Source organism: Aethalodelphis obliquidens, unplaced genomic scaffold (genome assembly GCF_003676395.1).
Source record: "Aethalodelphis obliquidens isolate GAN/ISIS:26980383/991018 unplaced genomic scaffold, ASM367639v1 scaffold46, whole genome shotgun sequence".
Taxonomy (NCBI): Eukaryota; Metazoa; Chordata; class Mammalia; order Artiodactyla; family Delphinidae; genus Aethalodelphis; species Aethalodelphis obliquidens.
Window position 1 is genome coordinate 5,433,261 of NW_020837990.1, and position 21,291 is coordinate 5,454,551.

The window sequence follows — 21,291 nt, forward strand, 5'->3', positions numbered from 1 at the left end:
GACTTTTTATTACGATGAAACCCTTATAAGACTTCCCCCTCCCAATCCGTCTCTTCTGAGGCAACAGCTCACACTTATTCAGCACCGACTGTATGCCAGCCAAGTTCTAACCCACAACCAAATGATAGTTACTTTTATCACAGTCCCCACTTTACAGATGAGAAAAGTGAGGTGCTCTAAGTTTACATATCTTGCCCAAGGTCACAAAGATAATTAGTGGAGCTGGGACTCAAATCCAGGCAGTCTGGATCAAGAGGCTGTGCTCTGGACTCTCCTATATTCTAGAAGGAGCAGCCTGTTCAAGGAAGGGGAATGAAGATGCCCTTACTAGCCGATGGACTTTTTTTTTCTGATTGACATTTTTGCTACAACTTCACCCTTCAAAGACGCTTGTTCTCCCATCCTCTCTCTACATGTCCCATCCTCCCTGCAGGAACTTCGTAGACCCAATATATGTGTCACCGACCCCATCTCACCATCTGGGCCCTGTCTCTGATCCTCCCACTCCAACACCACAGCCTCGCTGCCCATTCGCCTGTCAAAGGATGACCAGTTGTCCAGTTTATAAACTCCAATTTGACTTTAATAAATTAAATTCCAGGCCATCACACAGCAATGGACATCATCATCTCCCACTATACAGAGGTGCAGCTCTGCTGTTGCTCCATCATCACACACTCTGTAAAAAAAGCCCCTAAAGCCATCTCTCGGGGAAAGGCTTCCCATCAGGCTCCTGGCTCCCTCCTTCCAACAGAGCCACTGCTCACAGAGAAGGCATCAAGTACAAAAACGGTAACAAAGGGGGAGGGAGGGATGAGGAGCAGAAGGGGAGGCAGGGAGGTGGGGAGTACCTGCCCCCCATCCCGGGCACCGGCCCGGCTTTCTATGAGCTGTCAATGTCCTCAGAGGCAGACATTGGTGCTGGTCGGAGTGGGGACCTGAGGGAGGTGAGGGAGCCCCATCCGAAAGGGAATTGCCTACCCTCCTGGGATAGGGAAGAAGGGTCACCTGGGAGAGATGCCCTCTATTACCTGTTCACTGAGGGTCCGGGACCACACATATAAATAGAAAAGAGAATAAATAAGGGAGGAAGGATCAGCTGAGGAGCCGAGCACCCCAGGACTCCTCTGAGGGGCCAGTGCCAACAGCAGGCCAGCGGGTCCGAGGATCGCCCACACGCACCAGGACAGAGCCTCCTCTTTCTCCGGGCCACCCGCTCCCTCCTCTGTGTCCTCAGCAACGGGTGTCCACCTCTCACACACTTCCCGTTGCAAGTCCCCTTCCAACTAGCCCCAGAGCCCAGGGTGGACAGGGCTTCCTGGAACCCAGAGGGCTTCCCTGGCCCAGGCTACCGGGAATCCAGGAAGGGGAATGGAAGGGAATGTGGGGAAGGGGCTGAGAGGATGCCTGCCCTCTCCTAGCTCAGGAGGTGAGCAGGGCCCTCAGAGCTGGGGGCTGGGGTTGCCATTGGCCTTAGGTTTGGATTTGAAGGAAAAGCGCTTGATAAGACGGCGAGAAAAGCTGCCAGCCTTCTTTCGGACGCTGGGTGTGGCCGTCGCGTTGGAGAGGTCATCGTGTGATTGGCTCAGACCGGCTTCCTTCTGACGAGGCCTCCGGCGGAAGATGAGCTTAGTGCCACTGCGCAGGAAGCTCACTGTGAGGGGAGAGGGGAGGCTGAGGCGGAGAGAGGGGTTCCACGGGGTGGGGTGAGGAGGGGAGCAGAGAAAGGACAAGCATGAAGGGGTCCAAGATGCAGAACAGAACAAACATGCCCTTTATCCTTCCTGAGGAAAACATGGTGATGCTCCTGACCACCGCCCCTGAGGTGGAATGTCACGGGGCTGGCTGCTCCGTGAGGACAGATTGATGATTGGGCCTCTTTACTATGGAAAGACAAAGGCGGGGCAAAGGGTGTTCCTAAAAGCCATGAAGGGACAAAGTGGGTTGACGCTGACTTGCTGACCAAATTCCAGGATGTGAGCAGGAAGCAGTGTGTCTGGAAAACTTCAAAGAGGTAAATTCAGGACGAATATAATGAGAAGGGTGTTTACACGGCAGGCTTCGGACTTAGGACTCTCATTATCCCAAGAAGTGATGCAGGCTTAAATCATAAATAGTTATAAATACTCGTGAGTGATAGACTCACTGGCAGAGGGATGTGGACGTCTGGGGGCAAGCCCTTGAACCTGAGAAATTAGAAATACCACAGCTGTGCACAGACGGTGTCACTGCTAGAGGGGTACTCCTAGGGTTGCCTGGGGTAGGAATTCTTACACGCATAGGGGAGAGAGTTAAGAATGAAAGGAAAGGGTGATGGGCGAGAATAAGGGAAGGAGGATATGCGCTTAGATCCAGGAAGAAAGAAAAAAGGGAGGTAAAAGGAAATATTTTTACATCTCTTCTTATCACCCAAGCCTGTTAGATCCAAGCCAAGACTCAAGACATCAAGTTCCCCCCTCTCTACTCAAGCTTGGCTGAAACAGGCTGGGAACTCTGGGATCCCTTAGGGGAGGAAGGAGGAGATTGGCCCGAGGCTCCTATGTCCCTTAGTGTCCAGTGGGACCCAGGTGATGATACTGGGTATAAAGAAGCGGGGGGGCTGCCAATATCTCCCCACCTTTGTGATCCTTGAGGCTGCGGGTTTCCAGCGCACCAGTAGACCCTGTTTCCGACTCAACGTCATCCACAGAGGGCCTCTCAGAAATGTCCGAACGTGTTGTCTCATCTGCTTCCTGGACACTCGTGGGACTGGAGAGGGCATCTAGGGGTCCTGGGGACATGGCTGGTGGGTCTGAGGGAGGTGAAGAGGGACCTCCACTGGGCCCTGCATCATCCTGCATTGAGGCTTCCAGGGATGCCGCATAGCCCAGGGATAGTGCCAACTCGTCCTGGGCAATGGGCACCTGGCAGGAGGGACAAGTTTTAATGGGCAGGAGTGACCAATGAGGGTTCTCTCCCTAGCCCAGCTCCTCTCCCCAGAGCCCCGTTACCTTGGAAACCCCGGAGATGATGAGTGTGCTACGCTTGGTGGGTGTCTTCTTGGCTGCCCGCCCGCTGGGCTCAGTCAGCTGGCGAATGGCTGTCTCTGCTACAGGGTCCAAGCCGTTGGAAAGGTGGCTCTCCCCTGCTGGAGGATGGATACAGGGCATGGCTAGCCTGACTCCTCCCCAGCTCCTTCTTGGACCTGAACTCCTGTGCCCCACCCAAAATGGTTTTTGACTCTGGGGCCCGGGTGCCAACCACCACTCACACTTCCCGATTCCCTACTCACGGCTGCTGCTGTGGGAGGTACTGCTGGGGCCACCGCTCTCGCTCAGCACAGTTGTTGTCTTCTCAGTCACCTCCACCTTGGACGGGGAGCGGGAGGGGGAGTCTGGTGGGTGGGGGAGGGTCAGTGAGCTGGGAGCTGCTTTAGAGTGGCCCCCACCCCCTACCGTCTTTATTGAGATGCAGACTTTGGTTGACTCAGAGGGTAGGGATGACTAAGGGATGATTAATCACAGGAGTGACTAAGAAGATGCCATGGGGACAAAAAGACACCACAGGAACCAATGGGAGCGTGGGAAAGTGCCACGGGGCCCACCAAGGGCTCGGAGAGATGCCATGAAAATGTTGAGTGTGCAGAGATGGCAAAGGGGCCCAGTGGAGGTAGGGGGAATTCCATGGGACCCCTAGGGATGGAAGAAATGTCATGGAGGGCCCCTGGGAGTGGGAGAGTTGCCAGGGAGGCCACTGGGTTTGTTGGAGGGTCCCACAGGGTGCTGGAGGTTGAGGGGCGAGGGCGGGGCAATTGGGCAGCTGGGGCTGGGAAAAGGGAAGGGGAGACACATGTGAAAAGACAGAGGGGGGAAAAAAAAGACAGAAGGGAACTTGGGGAGGTGGAAGTGTGAGAATACTGTAGGAGGGGCTGGTAGATCCAGGATTGAAGAGGGAGAGGACTAGTTAGGGAAATGGAGGGATGCAAGGGAAAGTTTGAGAGAGTCAAAGACAATGAGGAAGATGTGGTCGGAAAACAGGGAGAGCCGGAATTAGGGCTTTCCTTGCCCTTTCCCTGTCCAGCCACGGATCTGCAGTCTGGGGCCCCTGGCTAGAGCTGGGCTCCCAGGCTCCTCCTCTTTACCTAATTTGCCATCTACCCGGGGCCGGGACTGGACGGTGGTGACTGTGGTGACAATGGTGCCATCGGGCATGATGGTCCGGTCAAGCTCAATCTTCTTGGTAGGTGTGATGCTGGGGCGTGGAGTGGAGGGGGTGGGAGTGCCCAGGTTCCGGGGGGAGCCCTCCTCATACTGAAGCTGCCGAGGGGTGGAAGTGGAAAGAGGCAGGGCCTCAGAGACTGGTCTTCCCCCCACCCCCGTGTCCTCCCACCTCCCCCCAGGGGCCAGCTTCTCACCTCTACTGCCATGGTGGCTGCCTGCCCCAGGGCTTTACCTGGCCCAGGGGTGAGTGGGCACACCTGTCTTCGGGACAGTGGTCTGGAAGGGGAGGCCACAGACATTGTGGCCTGGCCCAGGAATTCAGCTGGGGAAAGGGGTGGCACTGTGAGCTGGGGCCATGACCAGGCCCTGCTCAGCACCCACCCAGAGGTGCTCCTTCCTGCCCCATACTCACTGTCTCCACAGCTGCTACTCCTCAGCACTTTGAGGATCAGCTCCCGGCTCTGGGGCCCCAGATCCCTGTGGCCAAGAAGAGGTGGGGCAGGGAGGGGGGAGATTAGCAAACTGAATCCACCCTTGAGTCGATCACAGGCCAGAAGCAGACAGAGATGGAGGTAAATAAGATAGAACAAGTGCTGCAATCATCCTCCAAATATGGTCTCTTCCCAAGAGAGTGGGATGGGGCAGAGCAGGGACCATACTACTCAGCCAGGCATTCAAATCCTCCATGCTCCTGCCCCATCCTGCCTTCGCAGTCTCCCTCTATGGCAAATCACCCTCTTTTTCCTTTGCTCAAGCTGTCCCCTCTGCCATGAACACTTCTCTCTAACACTCTGTTAAAATCCTACTCTTGGGCTTCCCTGGTGGCACAGTGGTTGGGAGTCCGCCTGCCGATGCAGGGGACGCGGGTTCGTGCCCCGGTCTGGGAGGATCCCACATGCCGCGGAGCGGCTGGGCCCGTGAGCCATGGACGCTGAGCCTGCGCGTCCAGAGCCTGTGCTCCGCAACGGGAGAGGCCACACAGTGAGAGGCCCGCGTACCGCAAAAAAAAAAAAAAAAAAAATCCTACTCTTGCTCGAAGGTGTGATTTAAATGCCACCTCCTCCATGAAGCCCACTCTGATCCTTAACCTATGGGAATTAAGCTCCCCCATCTAAGCACTTCCACGGCACTTTGTGTAAACCTGGACTGGAGCACTTATACCATCTTCTTTACGTACACCTGTCTCTGCTTCTAGCCTGCGATCAACTCAGGGCGGGGGTGTATCTTGGTTATATCTGGACTAGGCCAGGCCCTGGCAGACAGTAGAGGCTCACACCAAGGTTTACTGAAAACAGAGCTGATTCATGCCAGGGCTCTGCTGGAAGGCTCTGATCCCCAGTCCAGCTGTGGGAGCAAGGGTGGGGGCTGGGGAGTCACTCCTTACAGTGCCAGGTCCTCGCTCCACTCCACCTCGGGCCCAGCCCTCATGGGCTTGGTCCACTTCTGTTGCATGGGGTCGTCGAGCTCAGCTACACAGCACACTTCCCCAGTGCCTGTGGGGGACCGGAAATTTGAAAACGCTCAGTTCCAAGCTGAGAGGCCACGCCCTTGGCAGGGGCGCCGGGGGCACCTGCAACCATAGCCTCGGCAGTCCCCCAGAAGATTCTGGCTCTTACCTTCCAGCTCACGTCCCAGGTGAGATGCTCGAAGCTGCCTTAGGAATAACCGGGTAGGTCTGGGGATGGCTGGCTGGGCTTGGGGCACCATAGGTGGCTTCTCACTGGGTACCTAAGAGCAGAAGGAGGTAAAAAGAGCAAGAATCCCGACACAGTACCCTGGGGACAGTATGCATGCAAACTATCTGCTTTGAGCACCTACTCACCAGGCCCCCAGGGGCAGAGCAGGCCCTGAGGTTGACCATCATAGCTGGCTGGGTGCTGACTATGGAATCCTCGATCAGCTCCTCGATAGTGGAGAGCTCTACTTGCTCCTCACCTCTCTGCAGGGCGGAGAACAAGGAGGTGAGGCCCCCCAGCTCCGCCTCCCCCTCCCTGTTCTGCCGCTTCTCTCCCAGCCCTGCCCCCTTACCTCCCTGTTCTGCAGCTTGGGAAGCACTGTCAGCCTGAGATCTGGGCGATCCGTGAAGGCCCAGGATACAAGCAGGCCCTCGCCAGGGATTTCCTCCAGGTTGACTTCCAACTGGGGACAGGGGACAAAGGGACTGGGTTGACTTGCCCCACTCCTCCAACTACTCCCAACCCCACCCCCCAGGACCCTCCCTTCCCAAATTCTGTCTTAGAGAGGAACCAAACTGAAAAGGCTGAGGCAACTGAACCGCCCGCCCCCTCCCCAACTCAGTTTCCCACATCCTCCTCCACCTGTGTTGGTGGCAGTGTCAGAGTGACGTGGTAGGTCTCCATGGAGACGGCAGCGGGGGACTGCTGGGTCACAGAGACTGGAAACATCACCTCCTCAGCACAGAGCTGGCAATGCAGCACCTGAGACAGGCGAGGCACGGAGGCAAGGAGGGTCACACACGGAGGAAGAGTGCTCAACTTGGCCCTGCCCTGTCCTGCCCGACAACGGGTCAGCAGACCCCTCTCCACTTCGGTTTTCCTTGGGAATCACCTTTTGGGGGTCATAAGCCCATAAAAGAATGATAAAAGCCAAAGACTCCTCTCTCCAGGAAAATGCAAATATGCACACATGTACTACAGTTTGCAGGTAACTTTAGTGGGATTTTCAGACCTCCTGAAGCCAATCCTGGGATCCCTAAGGCATTCAAAGACTTCAGGTTAAGAACGCTCAGACTAAAGGGAACTCAGGATCAGCCCCCACTCCAGCCCTAAAAGAAGACAGTGCCCATCAGACCCTTACCATGGTGCGCTCTGATTGGTCTGTGCAGGTCACATGACTGATGCTGGCTTTGGGTGGGAGTTGGGGCACCTCCTCAAAGGCGATTTGGATGGAGCTCTGAGGGAGTAACGTGGGCATAGGATCAGGTCTCTGGCGCTGCCCCCCACAGGGCTGGCCTACTCAGTTGCTGGCTAGGCCCTGGCACTGCGGAGGCCTCAGCTGCAGGCTGGCTTCTGGCCCCTCCTTGGCTCAGGGCTTTAGGACAGCAAGTGTTTCCCTTGAAGCCCGCCTTTCCAGGGCCTGCAGCTGCTAGGGAGAGCTGGGAAGCTAGACCGCCTCAGAGACCACATCACCTTGAGCTGAAGACCCTAGACTTCTCCTGGAATGCCAGGAGCCTCCCTCTTCTCCCCCACCTTCCTCTTCATCCCCGCCCTACCCCGGAAGAAAGTTGTGCATAGAAAAAAAATAATAAAGGTGTTGGTGCCACCTGTATATCGTAGCTGGGCAGAGACACAGCTGAGCTAAGGATGAAAGCAGTAGGGTCCCTTATTCAAGACAAGAGCTAAACCTTCTTCCAGATAAACAGGATGTAGAGGCATAAGAGTATGACTCTATCCATATTCTTGGAGATGAAGACTAGCTCAGCCTGGCCTTGGGGAACTTTACCACAGGAACTGGGAAGAAAAGCAAGCTCAGAGGGCTCAAGGGCCAGATACTTGGCTAATTCCTCAAGGCAGACAGCAGGATGGCTTTAGGGAGCAGAAAGCTGCTTAGCTTAGGTGTCGTAAGAGCTTCCTAATTCTTCCACAGCAGTGGAAGCCAACTGCTGCAGCCCCATCCAGAGAGCAGGACGGGAAGAACTGAGGAGGGGGCACAGACAGCTGGCAGCTCCTCCTAGGGTCTTGGGATGGGAGGAAACAAATCCACAGGGCTCATTTGCCTGGCAAACCAGGGAAAGCCAACTTCTCTGCTACTGTAGCGGTCTTGTTCAAAAGCCAGGCCAAGGGAGATGGATGCTGGGAACGCCAGTCTCCCCACCCCCTGCAAGGGAGGCTAATGTCCAGCTGAGTCAGCTGTCCTGGGGAGTCAGTCCTGACCCGGGGACAAGGTACAGGGAGAGCTGGGTGGAGGGTTGAGTTCACGGCATAGACTGACAGATGCCATCTGGCTTTCAGGTCAGCTGAGCAGAGGAAGCAGAGCAATTTCTTGCGTGGCCACTTCTGTTTCCAGGCATCTGAGGAGCTAGTGGAGTAAAACCCTCAGACTAGTGGTGGCTGGAAATGGAGAACCCTCTGAGCCAGGGGCTAATAGACCGCGAGGGCCAAGATGAGTGTGGACCCCAAGAGAGGGAGGTCTCCACCTCCCACCCCACCTCAGTCTTATGACCACGCTTCCTGCCCCACTTCCTGGGAGGCCAGCTGCCCATGGTGCAATGGGAGGAAGTAGGCTGGGTTAGTCTGTGACTGACCCTCAAGGGGCAGCTCTAGGCTCATCTACTGGGCGGGGCATGGAATGTCAATCTCCTTTCCACCTGAATACCTTTCCCTAAACACAGACACTGCAGGGAGCATGGAGAAGGACGCGTTAGACTGCAGCAGTGAAATTACTGAGGGATGGGGTAGGGGGGAATTCAGGCTCCCCGGAGACCTGCCTGATCACACCAGGGATCTGGGGCATGAAGTGCTGACTGGGTGTGATGGCATGAGGACCAGGCAAATTCCTTCCACAGGTGCACATGTCTCCCTTCTAACCCCCAGCAGCACCACCCACCCACCCAAGCCACACACACAACCAGCACCCAGGCTGGGAGGAAGTGCCCTGGGGCACAGGGATTAGCGTTGCTATGAGAACAGCAAGTTGTGCACTGGTCTGGAGCCAGAGAGTACCTAGACCGCAAGAATAGAGGATTTGGGACACAGCCGGATTTCTACAACCTCCAGCCTCACTTGCACCCTTTTCTCTGATCCCAGAGGAAAAGAGAGGCCATAGGGTTCCCCAGTTGCTCCCCACCCCCATACGTGCCTCCTGGCCTGAGCAGTCCCTCCTCTAGAAGAAAAGGCTGAGTGACGGGACCACCTAGGTCCTCCTGTCCAACTCACCCCATCCCTGCAGGCCTGCTCGTTCAACGCTCGCACCCAAGCCCGCTGCCAGTTCTCCCGGAAAGACTTGAAGGCGAAGAGCGACGCCAGGAGGCCCCTGACGCCTGGCTCCTCAGGGGCGCCGGCCCGAGTCGCCCGCAGCCTCAGCAGCGAGCGCCAAGCGCCCAGCTCCCGCAGGGAGCCGGCGGGCTCGGCAGCTAAGGCGGGTCCCGGGCCCCGGCCCCCGCGGGCCCGCGCCAGCCACAAGCCCCGGGCATACTGCAGCAGCCAGCCCAACACCGTAAGCAGCGAGGCGGCGAAGAGGACCAGCAGGGCCGCCCAGCCCACGTCCCGCTGCCCCCAGTCTGGATCCATGCTCCGCGCGGGCTCAGGTCCCGGTTCCGGCTCGGGCTCAGCCGCTGCCCCGGGGGAGCATGGCCCGGGCGGGCCGCGGGGCGGGGGCGGGCTCCCCCGGGGCTGGGCGCGCGGGATCGGGGGCTCTCCGGGGCTGGGTGCCCGGGACTAGTGGGTGCCACAGATCGAGGAGAGGAGGTTCCTGGGGGATCGCGACGCCGGGGTCCCTCTCTCCGGAGTCCGGGGCCCTCCTCAGTTGGTCCGGCAGTCCAACCCGCGTTAGTCGCCGGCCAGCGCCCGACTCCTCCCACGGCGGGGGCCCCACCGGACCCGGGCGGGGACTCGTCTGCGGGGACTCTGGGGCTCGCAGGCAGGCACCGGCTCCGGGAGGGCTGCGTGCGCAGAGCTGACACTGACAACACGGCCGGCCCCCCCGCCCCCATCCGGCCTTAAAGGAGCCGCACCCGCGGCGGGCGGGGCTTAGTGAGCCCGGCGTTCCAGCGCTAGAAGAGGGTGGGAGGAGGAGCGGAGAGCGGAGGAGGTTCTAGGGTTGGAAATAGGCGGGATCTTTAACTACCCCGCCCCATCCTGGAATCGGGGGTACTCCTGCTCCCCCGAGCTCAAGGCGAGAGTAAGCAAGAGTAATTTCACTCACCTGAGATGACGCCTTTGCTCTCCCTTACGTTCCTTAGCTTTCCATAGTTTGGACGCCTGTGGGGTTAAAAAGGAGGTGACCCCTGTGGATAGCATCAACCCCTTATCCCAACACTCCCAGGCTCAGCAGCTTCTTGGTTCCTATGTCCTGGCGGAAGCTAGGCCCTAGGTATGTAGCTGCAGAGCATTCCTCCTAGATAGAAGTGACTGGCAGAGGTCCAGCCGATACCAACGCGAGAGGAGCCAGAACCTGAACCTGGTAGAGGTTGAGAATAGAACATGGAACATTGAACCCCCTCCTCCACCCCCATCCTCTTCCCTCTGGAGCCAGGACCAAGGGACACCCTATTAACCTCCTTGCTCGTGTGGGTTTATTCTGGAGATATTTCCAAAGCCTGGGGCTGCTTCTGTTTTTAAAAATAATTTATTTCCATAGTAACAGCTCCTGCCTATGGAGCACGTGTAGAGGGGGTGGCAACGAGGAGGGAGCTGGCAATGCAGCACTGGACTATCAGTAGATTCAGCCAGATAGACCCTGCCATCCAAATATGTGATATCCCAGCAAGCACCCCAAAAATTATGTTATAGGTACACTCTGGCCTCAGGATGCATCCCTTTTCCTAGATTTAAGGGAATGGATTCCATCCCTATAGGACAGAGGCTTGTCACTGCTTTCTGGAGGCAGGGGAAGGAAAATCCTACTAAAGGATTCAAAGGAATCCCCATTCCCTAAGAGGCCCTTTTTCTCCACATACATATGGCAGGCCTTCCTTAGGTAAACAGAGAGGCGTTAAGTATCTCTCTCCCAAATCCAGTCGTTAGTCTGAGCAGTGAGCAGATGGGAGTAAACAATGTCTTCTAAATTGCGGGGTTGCAGAGCTAAGCAGAGCCTGGCAGGTCAGCGACAGGGTGCCTGAGCCACAGGAGGTGGTAGGAAAGCTTGGGGCATCCCCAGATTTCACTCTAAGGAATGGGGTAGGGTGATGGGGTAACCTTGCTGTGACCTGCCCATGCATTATCACTGGACCTCCAAAACCATAGAAGATTCCTAGAGTGTGGATTTTTAATCTTGAGGGGAGAAGAAATGAAGGGAGGAGAGAACTCAGGGACACAGAAGGAAGCTGTCAGTGGGCAGAGCAGCTAGGGCTAGGGGAGCAGGTTATGTGGAAAGTCGTCCAGGTACAGTTTCACTATGAAGACCCTCTTCCCCCAAGAACCCTTTTCAGGGTTCTTCAGAGTTCATCTCAGGTCTCTGAATTGTTGGGTTTACTTCAACTCCTCCACTGAGCAATTGGTCCTGTGCTGCCAGATACTGCTTCACAATTCAGTCTTATATTAGTCTCTCCACTTAGTCCTCCCAATCTTCCATCCACTTGTTACTAGACCTCTTGTACTTATTTCATTCTGCCTTATAGCCTAGCTGGTTGTTTATATGTCTGTTTTTCCCACTCACCAGAAAGCTGCTTAAGAGTGGAGACCCTGTCTTACTCATCTCTCTTCCCTCATATTGACTCAAGGTGCTTTAATATGATGAAGTAGACTCCCTGGGGAAAACAATTACATTTATATCACTTTGTGTCCCCACAGTACTTAAAATTTTCCCATGCACATAGTAGGGGTTAGCAAATTCTTTGTAATTTTAAGAAGTCTAACAGAAAATATTCCAATATACATGTAAACACTGAGAATTCCTATATTGTTTCCATCTTTTGAAAACCCATTCATGTCATCCAAGTGGAACGGGAGATCTTGGGGCTTGCTATCAGCTAACAACTTTTGATAAACTGACAGGAGAGAGGTGGGAAGAAATGGTAAAAGAGTAACTCAGCTGCTTCTGAAGAGCCACAGATATGGTCCTGCAAGTGTCATAGATCCAGACTCTCCAAAGCTGTCTCATACGGACTTTTTCAGCACTGTGAAACATTTCTGGGACAGTCTTTGTCAGGCAATCAGCCTTAATAGTGCATTAGCTTTGCTTACTGGGAGGCACTCAGAGCTCCCCAGTAGGAGATGCGCATCTCAGACCTTGTCTACTCAGCCCAAGAAACCAGCTGAAACTCACCTGATCCATGGGTCCTAGGACCAGCTTCAGCATTTAGGCAGATGCTTTGAACTTGTACCAGGACAGGCACAAAATTTCAAGTGTGGCCAAGTCATGTGTGTGTTTGTTTCTCCTGGTGAGTCTGATAATCAACTGGGCATTTACCATCATGGGAACAAAAATATTCAGATTATATGACAAGTATCCAAGTAACCATGTTCTGATGGTAACATGTATGCATGGATGATGAACCCCCAGTGTCTTGTTTTTGAACAAGTATCCCCTACCCTCTTCCAGGGGGGTGCGTGGGGGAGGGCTAACAATCTCTGGAGAAGAAAGAGACAAAGGTGCCCAATGCCAAGCTGGGAAGGAAGAGTTATTAGGATTGGCCTCCTAATAAAACAGGAAGCAGTTACAGACTGTCCCTCAGACCTCCAGGGAGTCTCAGCCTGCTCCTGAGCAACAGGATAACTGAATGCTGCCTCCTCTGGGGCTCCAACAAGCTCCTCCTTTCCACCTGCTCCTGGCGTCTCACCTTCCCTGTTTGGAAGGCCCTTCCACTCTTGCCACCTACTGAAATCCTTAGAGACACTACTCTTCCTCAAGGTCCTCTCACTTCCCCTGGTCACAACTAATTGCTCTCTCCATGTGCTCCTACTGCCCTCTGTACCTCTTTCAGATCCAGACTCATTATGTGTGATGATGCCTTGTATACAGATATCTGTGTGTCCTTAGCCCCATAGGAACACACTGTGGAACAGAAAACACTTTGCCTCTAGGGAATTTCCAGTCTAAGAGGCACAGATGCACACTCATGCACCCGTGTGCAGGTACACACACACACACACACACACACACACAGAAAAACAATACCAGTGGGATAATAAGTACTGAAAATTTGGAGGAATACTACTATCAAGTAATTACTGGGATTACTTTATATACATGGTTTGAGTTGTTAATTAGAGCCACCTTCGAGTAGAAAGGACATTTCACATCTGTTTTTGAGAGACAGGAGGGCCTATCTTTGGCCTAAAAGGAGTCAACCTGACCCTGACTCCTTATTCAAGAGTGAACAAAATGTCAGCATACTTCAGTCGTCTCCCGCACTTCCTGGTAATGAGTTCTTCTCTGAGGACTAGAAATCATTTGCCACCTTAGAGCTTGTGTGTCTGTGAAAGAGAATGAGATGCTGGTGAACTGTTATTTGTAAGGAAACAGATGCCAAGCAAAAGGCACCCAACCTGGAGAAGAACCTGCTTGGGAATTCCTCAGACTTACTGGAAGCCAGCCACTTGTGGGTCTGGTTCTCCTACTTAGCTCTTTCCAAAGCCTCAGCCTCACCTCCTCCGACTGGGAGCCTGGCACAGTGCAATGATCCAGGACCAAAGAAAGTCTAGAACGGGGTTAAATCCAAGACCTGAGAGCATGAGGGTACTCCCAGCCCCTACAGTGCTGAAGTATCCCTCAGTGTTGCCCGGCAACTAACTGCTACTGCGGGGGCAGAAGGCGGGTGGGATGATGAAGGAAAAGTACCTGGCTCAATGACACGGAAAAACATGAAGTGGGAGGGGCTTTTCAAGTGTCCGCTCTTTACATTTTACATCATCTTCCAAATTGTAGCTGTGTTTCGGGGAACTGAGTTGTGTTTACCTTGGCTTCCTTCCCAACGCTGACTATGCTGGCGACAGGTTTTCTACACTGAGCAGGTGCTGTTCCACATCCTCATCCCGCCTGCCCTCCCCCTTGCTTCCAGTAGCCATCTTCCAGTCTCCAGAGGCGTCCCAGAGTAAACGCGGGGCACTGGCCCTTTAAACGCGACCAGCGAAGGCCGACGGAGCTAAACCTGACGTGGAACGAAGAGTAAGCGACGTCAGACACGTGGTACAAGGAGGCGCTCATCTTGGAACCGGGCAAGGAGTTTTTCCGCTTTGGGCTGTACATCTTTAATGTGATGTTAGGAAACTATCCGCCTTTGTTTGTCTTTCTTTAATTGCTTTTCCAATCCCCTCTTGATGATTCAACTCTCGAATAAAGGGTGTAGTTTACAATCACACTTCTGTCCCTACTCTTATGCCCATATTAAAAATGGCCGCCGCCTTCCGCAACGACAGTTGCTCTGCGAACTAGATCCGGGTGGAAACAGTGGGTAGGCAGATGCAGTGGGGCAGAGCCGAGGTTGCTTTATAGAGGCTCGCGGGAGTCCTGAGGGCGGCTCAGGTCAGAGTCGTTGGGTTTCGCTCAGGGTGGTGTGGGAAGATCCAGCCTGTGGGGAGCGGCCACTCCTTACTGCTGGGGCCACGGGGCTTCTGCCCAGCTTGCCCGTTAGCTAAGGAGGGGGCCGACCAGGCCCCCTGGCCGGTCACCATGTGGGCCTTCCCGGAGTTGCCGATGCCGCTGTTGGTGAATTTGATCGGCTCGCTGCTGGGACTTGTAGCCACACTCACCCTCATCCCTGCCTTCCGTGGCCACTTCATCGCCGCACGGCTCTGCGGCCAGGACCTCAACAAATCCAGCCGGCAGCAAATGTGAGGGGCCGCGCGCTGGTGCGGGGCAGTGGGGAAGGGGTGGGGCAGGGGCGGGGACTGGAGTGCTGGACTGCGAGCGGAGACGTAGTGCTAACCCAACAGCCAGCCCGGGACTCTGGGAGGTGGAGGGCAGATCTGGTTAGCATTGGGGAAGGGGTGGAGGCGGGAAGATGGGACCCTTGGGTGTATCTGGGACTCCAGTAGTGGTGCCCTTCCCCGCCCCCAAGTCAGGTTATGGTGATGCTTGCACTAGTGAGTGACCACGCCCCCTTTCCTCTTCCCCCTCCCCCCGGCTTGCTGCTGGGCCACAGCCCAGAGTCCCAGGGAGTGATCAGCGGTGCTGTTTTCCTTATCATACTCTTCTGCTTCATCCCTTTCCCTTTCCTGAACTGCTTTGTGGAGGAGCAGTGTAAAGCCTTCCCCCACCATGAAGTAAGTGGGTTAGTGAGGGCTGCTGCCTGTGGCTGGGACTGGGAGCTACTGGAGAGAGTTGGGGTTATTTGGGTGTGGCGGGGAGGGGAGGGACTGAGAACGAAAGAAAAGATGGGAATTCTTGAAAGGAACTGTGAAGTGGGAGTAGGCTGGAGCCATGACCTGCCCGAGCCCTCCCCAGTTTGTGGCCCTGATAGGTGCACTCCTTGCCATCTGCTGCATGATTTTCCTGGGCTTCGCGGATGATGTACTGAATCTGCGCTGGCGCCATAAGCTGCTGCTGCCCACAGCTGCCTCACTACCTCTCCTCATGGTCTATTTCACCAACTTTGGCAACACGACCATTGTGGTACCCAAGCCCTTACGCCCGCTTCTTGGCCTGCATCTGGACCTGGGTGAGTAGCACTGCCACTTCTGCCCCTATGGCCCCTACTTCAGGGCACCCTTACCCTGTGAGATATCCAGCAGAGCATCCTTCCTGGTGCTCCACATTCTCCTCCCTGTTTTGTCCCTGTGTTTTCTTAGATCCTTTTGTTGGCCTTTCATCCCATCCTCTATCCTCACCACTTTTCTCAGAAGAATATCCTTAAATTCTCATTCTACAGGTGGCATTACTTCTCTTACTGTTTTCTCCCCCCAGGGATCCTGTACTATGTCTACATGGGGCTGCTGGCAGTGTTCTGTACTAATGCCATCAATATCCTAGCAGGAATTAATGGCCTAGAGGCTGGCCAGTCGCTAGTCATTTCTGCTTCCATCATCGTCTTCAACCTGGTGGAGCTGGAAGGTAGGTGGGATTGGATTAGGGAGAGGAGAGAAGTCTGAGTGTTAAGGAAGTTGCCTGCTATCTGGCTTTGGGGAATTTGTTAAACGTGAGAAAGAAACTAAGATTTGTTAAATGTGAGAAAGGAAAATAGCAGCCCTGTCATTTATAACGGCATTGGCACTAATAGGTAGGCCATGGTCTTCTCCTACTGAGCATAAACAACTTCACAAAACCTCAGAATCAGACAGGGTCACTCTGTGACCGTGATAGAGTAAGACCAAAACTAGATCCCTCTGTAACCATGTCTGAGCATAGACAAAACCACAGGAACGCGGTGCATCTCACAAAAATGACCAAGATCCCCTTCTGGCTGACATGAGTGGTTGCTGCTTCCTTCCGATAACAACTCAATTCCTCTCACTTCTTGGATAAAAATTATTAAGATGCTCAATCATAGCATTATCTCTGCTGACAGCACCCAGTGCAGGGCAAAACTCTGCCTCCTTGCATCCTCCGCAGAATTATTTAAAACAAATTCTATAAAAAGTCCTCCTGGGCTTCCCTGGTGGCGCAGTGGTTGAGAGTCCGCCTGCCGATGCAGGGGACACGGGTTCGTGCCCCGGTCCGGGAAGATCCCACATGCCGGGGAGCGGCTGCGCCCGTGAGCCATGGCCGCTGAGCCTGCGCGTCCGGAGCCATTGCTCCACAATGGGAGAGGCCACAGCGGTGAGAGGCCCGCGTACCGCAGAAAAAAAAAAGTCCTCCTAACACCTCCTTACTGAGGCATCCCATGGTTCCCCATGGTGTGTGGGTTCCAAAGTTTCTCTTGTTTCAAGTCAGTAAACCCAGCTTTGACTACAGGCGTGTTGCTGGTGGTTTGTGGTTGATGGACATCCATAAGTACTTACTAAAGCTAAGCACTTTTAAAATGTGATCTCACTTTAAACTCTGTAACAGCTCTATGTGGCAGGTGTTTTCATCAGCCTTTTTTCACAGATAGGAAACTGAGGCTCAGAGAAGTTAAATGTGTTATGATCAAGGTCACACAGTTAGGAAGTAAAGCTGGTATTCAGACCTAGGTCTGAATGGTCTAAACCAAATGTAAGACAGTAACTAGTTTAGGAAGGGTTCATGAAAGAGGTGAAATATTGGGAACTGCTTGGATGACATAAAAGGGGTAGTGAGTTCTTGGGACTTAGAGAGGTGGATGATACAGCTTGGGACAGAACTCAGGGACAGACAAAAATAGGACCCAGGTGTGCAGGGGACGTGGCTGTCAACGTTTTCTTCTTTCTTTTTCCCCTGCTTCCAAAGGTGATTGTCGGGATGATCATGTCTTTTCCCTCTACTTCATGATACCCTTTTTTTTCACCACCTTGGGATTGCTCTACCATAACTGGTAAGTAGGCCTGTGGCTAGTGGGACAGCTATTTGAATTTGTGGCCAGTACGGTCCTCCTCACTGCGACCCATCTCCTGACGGAGAGGCTTAACCTGTGCATCTCTGTATTGAGTGTTTTCTGGGTCTTTTTGGTAATATTCTTAAATCTTAAATATTCTCTACCCAATTGTAGCTGGGGGCAGGTACTGTGGAGCCCCCAGGAATAGATGGATTCGGGACCTTGTTTCCTGGAGAGTTGCTGGGAGAGCTGGAATGTCCTCTGAGCCAGAACTAGGGTCAGGGCTAGCCCAGTGCGCAGGGTGTGTGATGTGAGAGAAAGGATTGCTAATGCCTCTTGCCACTGGCTCAGATCCTCTCCCCTACACAGGTACCCATCACAGGTGTTTGTGGGAGATACCTTCTGTTACTTTGCTGGCATGACCTTTGCCGTGGTGGGCATCTTGGGACACTTCAGCAAGACCATGCTACTCTTCTTCATGCCCCAGGTGTTCAACTTCATCTACTCACTGCCTCAGCTCCTGCATATCATCCCCTGCCCTCGCCACCGTATACCCAGGTAGCCGCTTTGGGGCTTGAAGGGGACGTCATAGCTTTTTCCCTTGGGATGCCTTAGACGTTTGCTGTGCAAAGGGAATGGGCCCAAAGAAGGGCTAACTCTTGCCGTGCAGTTAGCCCTTTATACATTACAGAGCACATTTAGTTCCATGATCTCATTTAATGTTCACAGCAGCTCTGATCACACAGAAGCAAGCAGCAGAGCCAGAAATAGATCTCAGGCTGTTTGACTCCACATTCAGTGCTCTTCCTATTAATTAAGCACAGGGAGGAGAGTTTTTTGAGTAGTGGCCCAGTCACATGAAGCTGTCTTCCCCTGCAGACTCAATACCAAGACAGGCAAACTGGAGATGAGCTATTCCAAGTTCAAGACCAAGAGCCTCTCTTTCTTGGGCACCTTTATTCTAAAGGTAACAGGGTAACAAGGAGGTAAGGCTCTAGGCTGCCATTCGGAATTCAGGGAATGGGGAACCTAGGCCTACATCACACCCAAGGGGAGTTTGGAAGCATTGAGCAGGTCCCCATTCCTGAAGTGTAGGTATTAGCTGAAGTTCTCTCCACTTTTGACCCCTCCAGGTAGCAGAAGGCCTCCGGCTAGTGACAGTGCGCCAGAGTGAGAATGAGGATGGTGCCTTCACGGAGTGTAACAACATGACCCTCATCAACTTGCTACTTAAAGTCTTTGGGCCCATGCATGAGAGAAACCTCACCCTGTTCCTGCTGCTGCTACAGGTGCAATGCTGTTGGTGATGTGACTTACATCTCCTTGTCTCCCTTTCTCTGTGGTTCTTACTGTAGTTCATTTCTTCTTACAGGTCGTGGGCAGTGCTGTCACCTTCTCCATTCGGTACCAGCTTGTCCGACTCTTCTACGATGTCTGAGTCCCCTGGTCCACTGTCCTTTGCTTCACAGCCTCCAGATTTCCTGACTCAGGCCGACCTCTTCCAGACCAAGATTGCCTCCTGGCCCAGGCCTCTCCCCACTTCATTCTCCTCCAGATTTTGTCCTCAGCATTCCCTTTCCCCTGTGATTATTGACATCCTGGGCCATTCTTGCCCTCTAATGACTATTGATTGGACTTCGCCTATGGCTTTCTTCTATTTGCCACTCCCCCTCTCCATCCCATCTTTGCAGCCTCCTAAGGTGGGATACTGTAGCTTTGATGCAATTATCCACAACTCTGACACTCAAGAAATATGTTGGGCCTGGGGATAGAACCCTGGCTGGGGATAGGGACACAGGCTCGAAGGTGACTTGACATATGACTATAAATTAAATATTCTGATGATTTAGCAGACTGGGGGGCCTGTGCTCCCAGTGGTGACAATAAACTGTCGTCTTTTTCTTGTTGTTCCTGTAGGTGTATCTCCTATATAGGGCATTTTAGGGTAGACTGGGAGGGTTGGTGGAGGCATTTCCTCGGAGAGGATGCCTATCTCTCTGCCCCATCCTTTTTCTTTCAGTACATCAGGCCCCTCCTAGCAAGAAGGGAACAGAAAGAACAGACCAGAAAGAACATGTTGAATAAATAGGAAATCCTGCTGCTCAGGTGGCATAAAGGGCCATAAGATCGGTGTTATCTGTTCTCTGGTATGGGGTTGGACTTTCAGGGGGTCTCATTCCTTCCCTTTTTCACTCTCCCTTTGCCAGGCAGGAGGAGGGAGTGACCAGACCTGGGACCGGAGGAAGAGGTAGCCGTAGTGTTGACCCCTTTCCTTTAAAAATCCTAGACCCGCACAGACTTCCCTGAGGCTCTTGAGGTGACTTCAGACTCCACCCTCTTTGTCTTCCGGCTCTGGTCTGGCCTGTAGGGTTTAAATCTGGCGCGCTTCACTTGGATTGGCTACACCCGGGAGTGGTTGGCCGACTGCTTGCTGCCGCTCCTCCTCGCCTTTTCCCCGGGCAAAAGGTTTTCAAATTCGGCCAATTGGCGGGCGCGTTCCCTCAGCTGAGGCGCGTCATCGAAGGGTTAACCGCAGCCAACCGGAGGCGGGTATTGGAGAAAAGAGCCAATCAGGAGGACGCGGGGGTGCGCCCTGGGGGCTTATAAGGGCGGCCCTTGGGCGCGCGCGGCAGCAGTTGGACTGCGGCGGACGGCTGTGCCTTAGCCTCGTGAGCAGCCCTCCTCTCCCTTCCTCTACCTCGCGCAGCATGTCGGGCCGCGGCAAGACAGGCGGTAAGGCCCGCGCCAAGGCCAAGTCGCGCTCGTCGCGAGCGGGCCTCCAGTTCCCCGTGGGCCGCGTGCACCGGCTGTTGCGGAAGGGACACTACGCCGAGCGGGTGGGCGCCGGCGCGCCGGTCTATCTGGCGGCGGTGCTCGAGTACCTCACAGCCGAGATCCTGGAGCTGGCGGGCAACGCGGCCCGCGACAACAAGAAGACGCGGATCATCCCCCGCCACCTGCAGCTGGCCATCCGCAACGACGAGGAGCTCAACAAGCTGCTGGGCGGCGTGACGATCGCCCAGGGAGGCGTCCTGCCCAACATCCAGGCCGTACTGCTGCCCAAGAAGACCAGCGCCGCCGTGGGGCCGAAGGCGCCCGCGGGCGGCAAGAAGGCCACCCAGGCCTCGCAAGAGTACTGAGGGCGCCCGCGCCGCCGCCACCGCCGCCGCCTGGCCCCTCCCCTCGCCACCACAAAGGCCCTTTTAAGGGCCACCACAACGCTCACGGAAAGAGCTGGGCCGCGTCGGGCTCCCGGCCGGGCGGCAGCTCACTCGCCCCCTCCGCGGCCCCGCCGCCGCCGCGCGGCCTGCCCCTCCCCCGCGCGGCTCGCTCCAGCCGTGGCTCGGCGGAGGGCGGCCGTTTGAACGCCTCTCGGTGCCAGGAGCGAGCTCGTGACTCGGCCGGCCTGGCCCCCGAATGCTGATGGGCTGCGGGGAGGCCGCGGCACCTTCTAGAAGGCTGGGCCGGCCGCGCTGACGCAGGGCCGGGGAGCGTGGTGGGGAAGGTGAGTCGGTGCGGACGGCCGCCGGCGCGGCCGCGCGCGCGCGTTCCCCACCAGCCCGGTGCTCCGGACGGGACTCGGTTGACGGCGGAGTCAGTCGGTCACTTCATTTGTCCCGGGACGCCCTTTGCTGCCGGATCCCGAGCCTTGCACGTCCGCGCTCCCTCCATCTCCACTCGCAGGCCTGTGCGCGTCCCGGAAGACACACTTCGCGGCGTGAGCATCTCCCGCGGTGTCGGGGTCTGCGGGAGTCCTGCCCCTGGACCCGCGCCCCTCCCGGCGGGTCCGCTCCGCAAGCCAAGCACCTAGATACCAGCACTAGTCCGTTAATCCCCATCTGGACTGAGTCGCCGTTGGCCTCGGAACTGGAATTTTGCAGCTAACCCATCCAAGACAGTACTTTAGGTATTGGGGGGTTTCAGATGGACTAATTTTGTTTATTAAAGGATTTTCTTTTTTAAACAGTGAGGTGTCTCTTCATTTTGCAGACGGGTTGTAGGATCGATGACTGTAGATTCCTAAAGGTAGTGGGGGAGGGGAGC

At 54.9% G+C, this 21,291-nt stretch overlaps 3 protein-coding genes across 10 annotated transcripts; 2 read left to right on the forward strand and 1 right to left on the reverse strand.

The window, feature by feature from the left end:
• Positions 1-533: 533 nt before the first annotated feature.
• Positions 534-13,881, reverse strand: C2CD2L (C2CD2 like). 7 transcript variants are annotated; one of them, XM_027082076.1, is made up of 17 exons: positions 13,776-13,881; positions 13,215-13,294; positions 10,083-10,138; positions 9,095-9,819; positions 7,017-7,112; positions 6,518-6,637; positions 6,228-6,338; positions 6,022-6,138; positions 5,816-5,927; positions 5,584-5,692; positions 4,612-4,676; positions 4,394-4,539; positions 4,121-4,295; positions 3,272-3,373; positions 2,991-3,127; positions 2,618-2,903; positions 566-1,654 (listed from the first exon to the last, which is right to left on the reverse strand). In XM_027082076.1, exons 4-17 carry the CDS (start codon positions 9,446-9,448, stop codon positions 1,443-1,445), a joined length of 2,142 nt encoding a protein of 713 aa, XP_026937877.1. In that variant the 5' UTR covers positions 9,449-9,819; positions 10,083-10,138; positions 13,215-13,294; positions 13,776-13,881; the 3' UTR covers positions 566-1,442. The 7 variants fall into 7 exon arrangements, with proteins under 7 accessions (XP_026937881.1, XP_026937882.1, XP_026937877.1 ...); XM_027082078.1 differs by having other exon boundaries at positions 13,404-13,845; XM_027082080.1 differs by having other exon boundaries at positions 534-1,654; positions 4,394-4,521; positions 13,215-13,845.
• A 209-nt stretch (positions 13,882-14,090) lies between these two features.
• DPAGT1 (dolichyl-phosphate N-acetylglucosaminephosphotransferase 1) lies at positions 14,091-19,154 on the forward strand. 2 transcript variants are annotated; one of them, XM_027082083.1, is made up of 9 exons: positions 14,091-14,650; positions 14,962-15,082; positions 15,264-15,477; positions 15,723-15,869; positions 17,163-17,247; positions 17,617-17,805; positions 18,127-18,214; positions 18,381-18,536; positions 18,620-19,154. In XM_027082083.1, the coding sequence occupies exons 1-9, from the start codon at positions 14,490-14,492 to the stop codon at positions 18,683-18,685; spliced, it is 1,227 nt and encodes a 408-aa protein (XP_026937884.1). In that variant the 5' UTR covers positions 14,091-14,489; the 3' UTR covers positions 18,686-19,154. The 2 variants fall into 2 exon arrangements, with proteins under 2 accessions (XP_026937884.1, XP_026937885.1); XM_027082084.1 differs by lacking the exon at positions 18,620-19,154 and having other exon boundaries at positions 14,335-14,650; positions 18,127-18,233; positions 18,381-18,498.
• Positions 19,155-19,273: 119 nt separating this feature from the next.
• H2AX (H2A.X variant histone) lies at positions 19,274-21,215 on the forward strand. The gene has a single exon (XM_027082091.1). The coding sequence runs from the start codon at positions 19,956-19,958 to the stop codon at positions 20,385-20,387; it is 432 nt and encodes a 143-aa protein (XP_026937892.1). The 5' UTR covers positions 19,274-19,955; the 3' UTR covers positions 20,388-21,215.
• Positions 21,216-21,291: the final 76 nt, after the last annotated feature.

Bases quoted from the DNA above. Each gene is read 5' to 3' on its own strand.
- C2CD2L (XM_027082076.1), bottom strand. From the start codon at position 9,448: ATGGATCCAGACTGGGGGCAGCGGGACGTGGGCTGGGCGGCCCTGCTG. The intron at 5,693-5,815 runs GTAAGAGCCAGA...GGTCCCCCACAG, and splicing joins CCTGGGACGTGAGCTGGAAG to GCACTGGGGAAGTGTGCTGT. The intron at 3,374-4,120 runs GTAAAGAGGAGG...CCCACCCACCAG, and splicing joins CCGGGTAGATGGCAAATTAG to ACTCCCCCTCCCGCTCCCCG.
- DPAGT1 (XM_027082083.1), top strand. From the start codon at position 14,490: ATGTGGGCCTTCCCGGAGTTGCCGATGCCGCTGTTGGTGAATTTGATC. The intron at 15,478-15,722 runs GTGAGTAGCACT...TTCTCCCCCCAG, and splicing joins TGGCCTGCATCTGGACCTGG to GGATCCTGTACTATGTCTAC. The intron at 18,537-18,619 runs GTGCAATGCTGT...TTCTTCTTACAG, and splicing joins TGTTCCTGCTGCTGCTACAG to GTCGTGGGCAGTGCTGTCAC.
- H2AX (XM_027082091.1), top strand. From the start codon at position 19,956: ATGTCGGGCCGCGGCAAGACAGGCGGTAAGGCCCGCGCCAAGGCCAAG.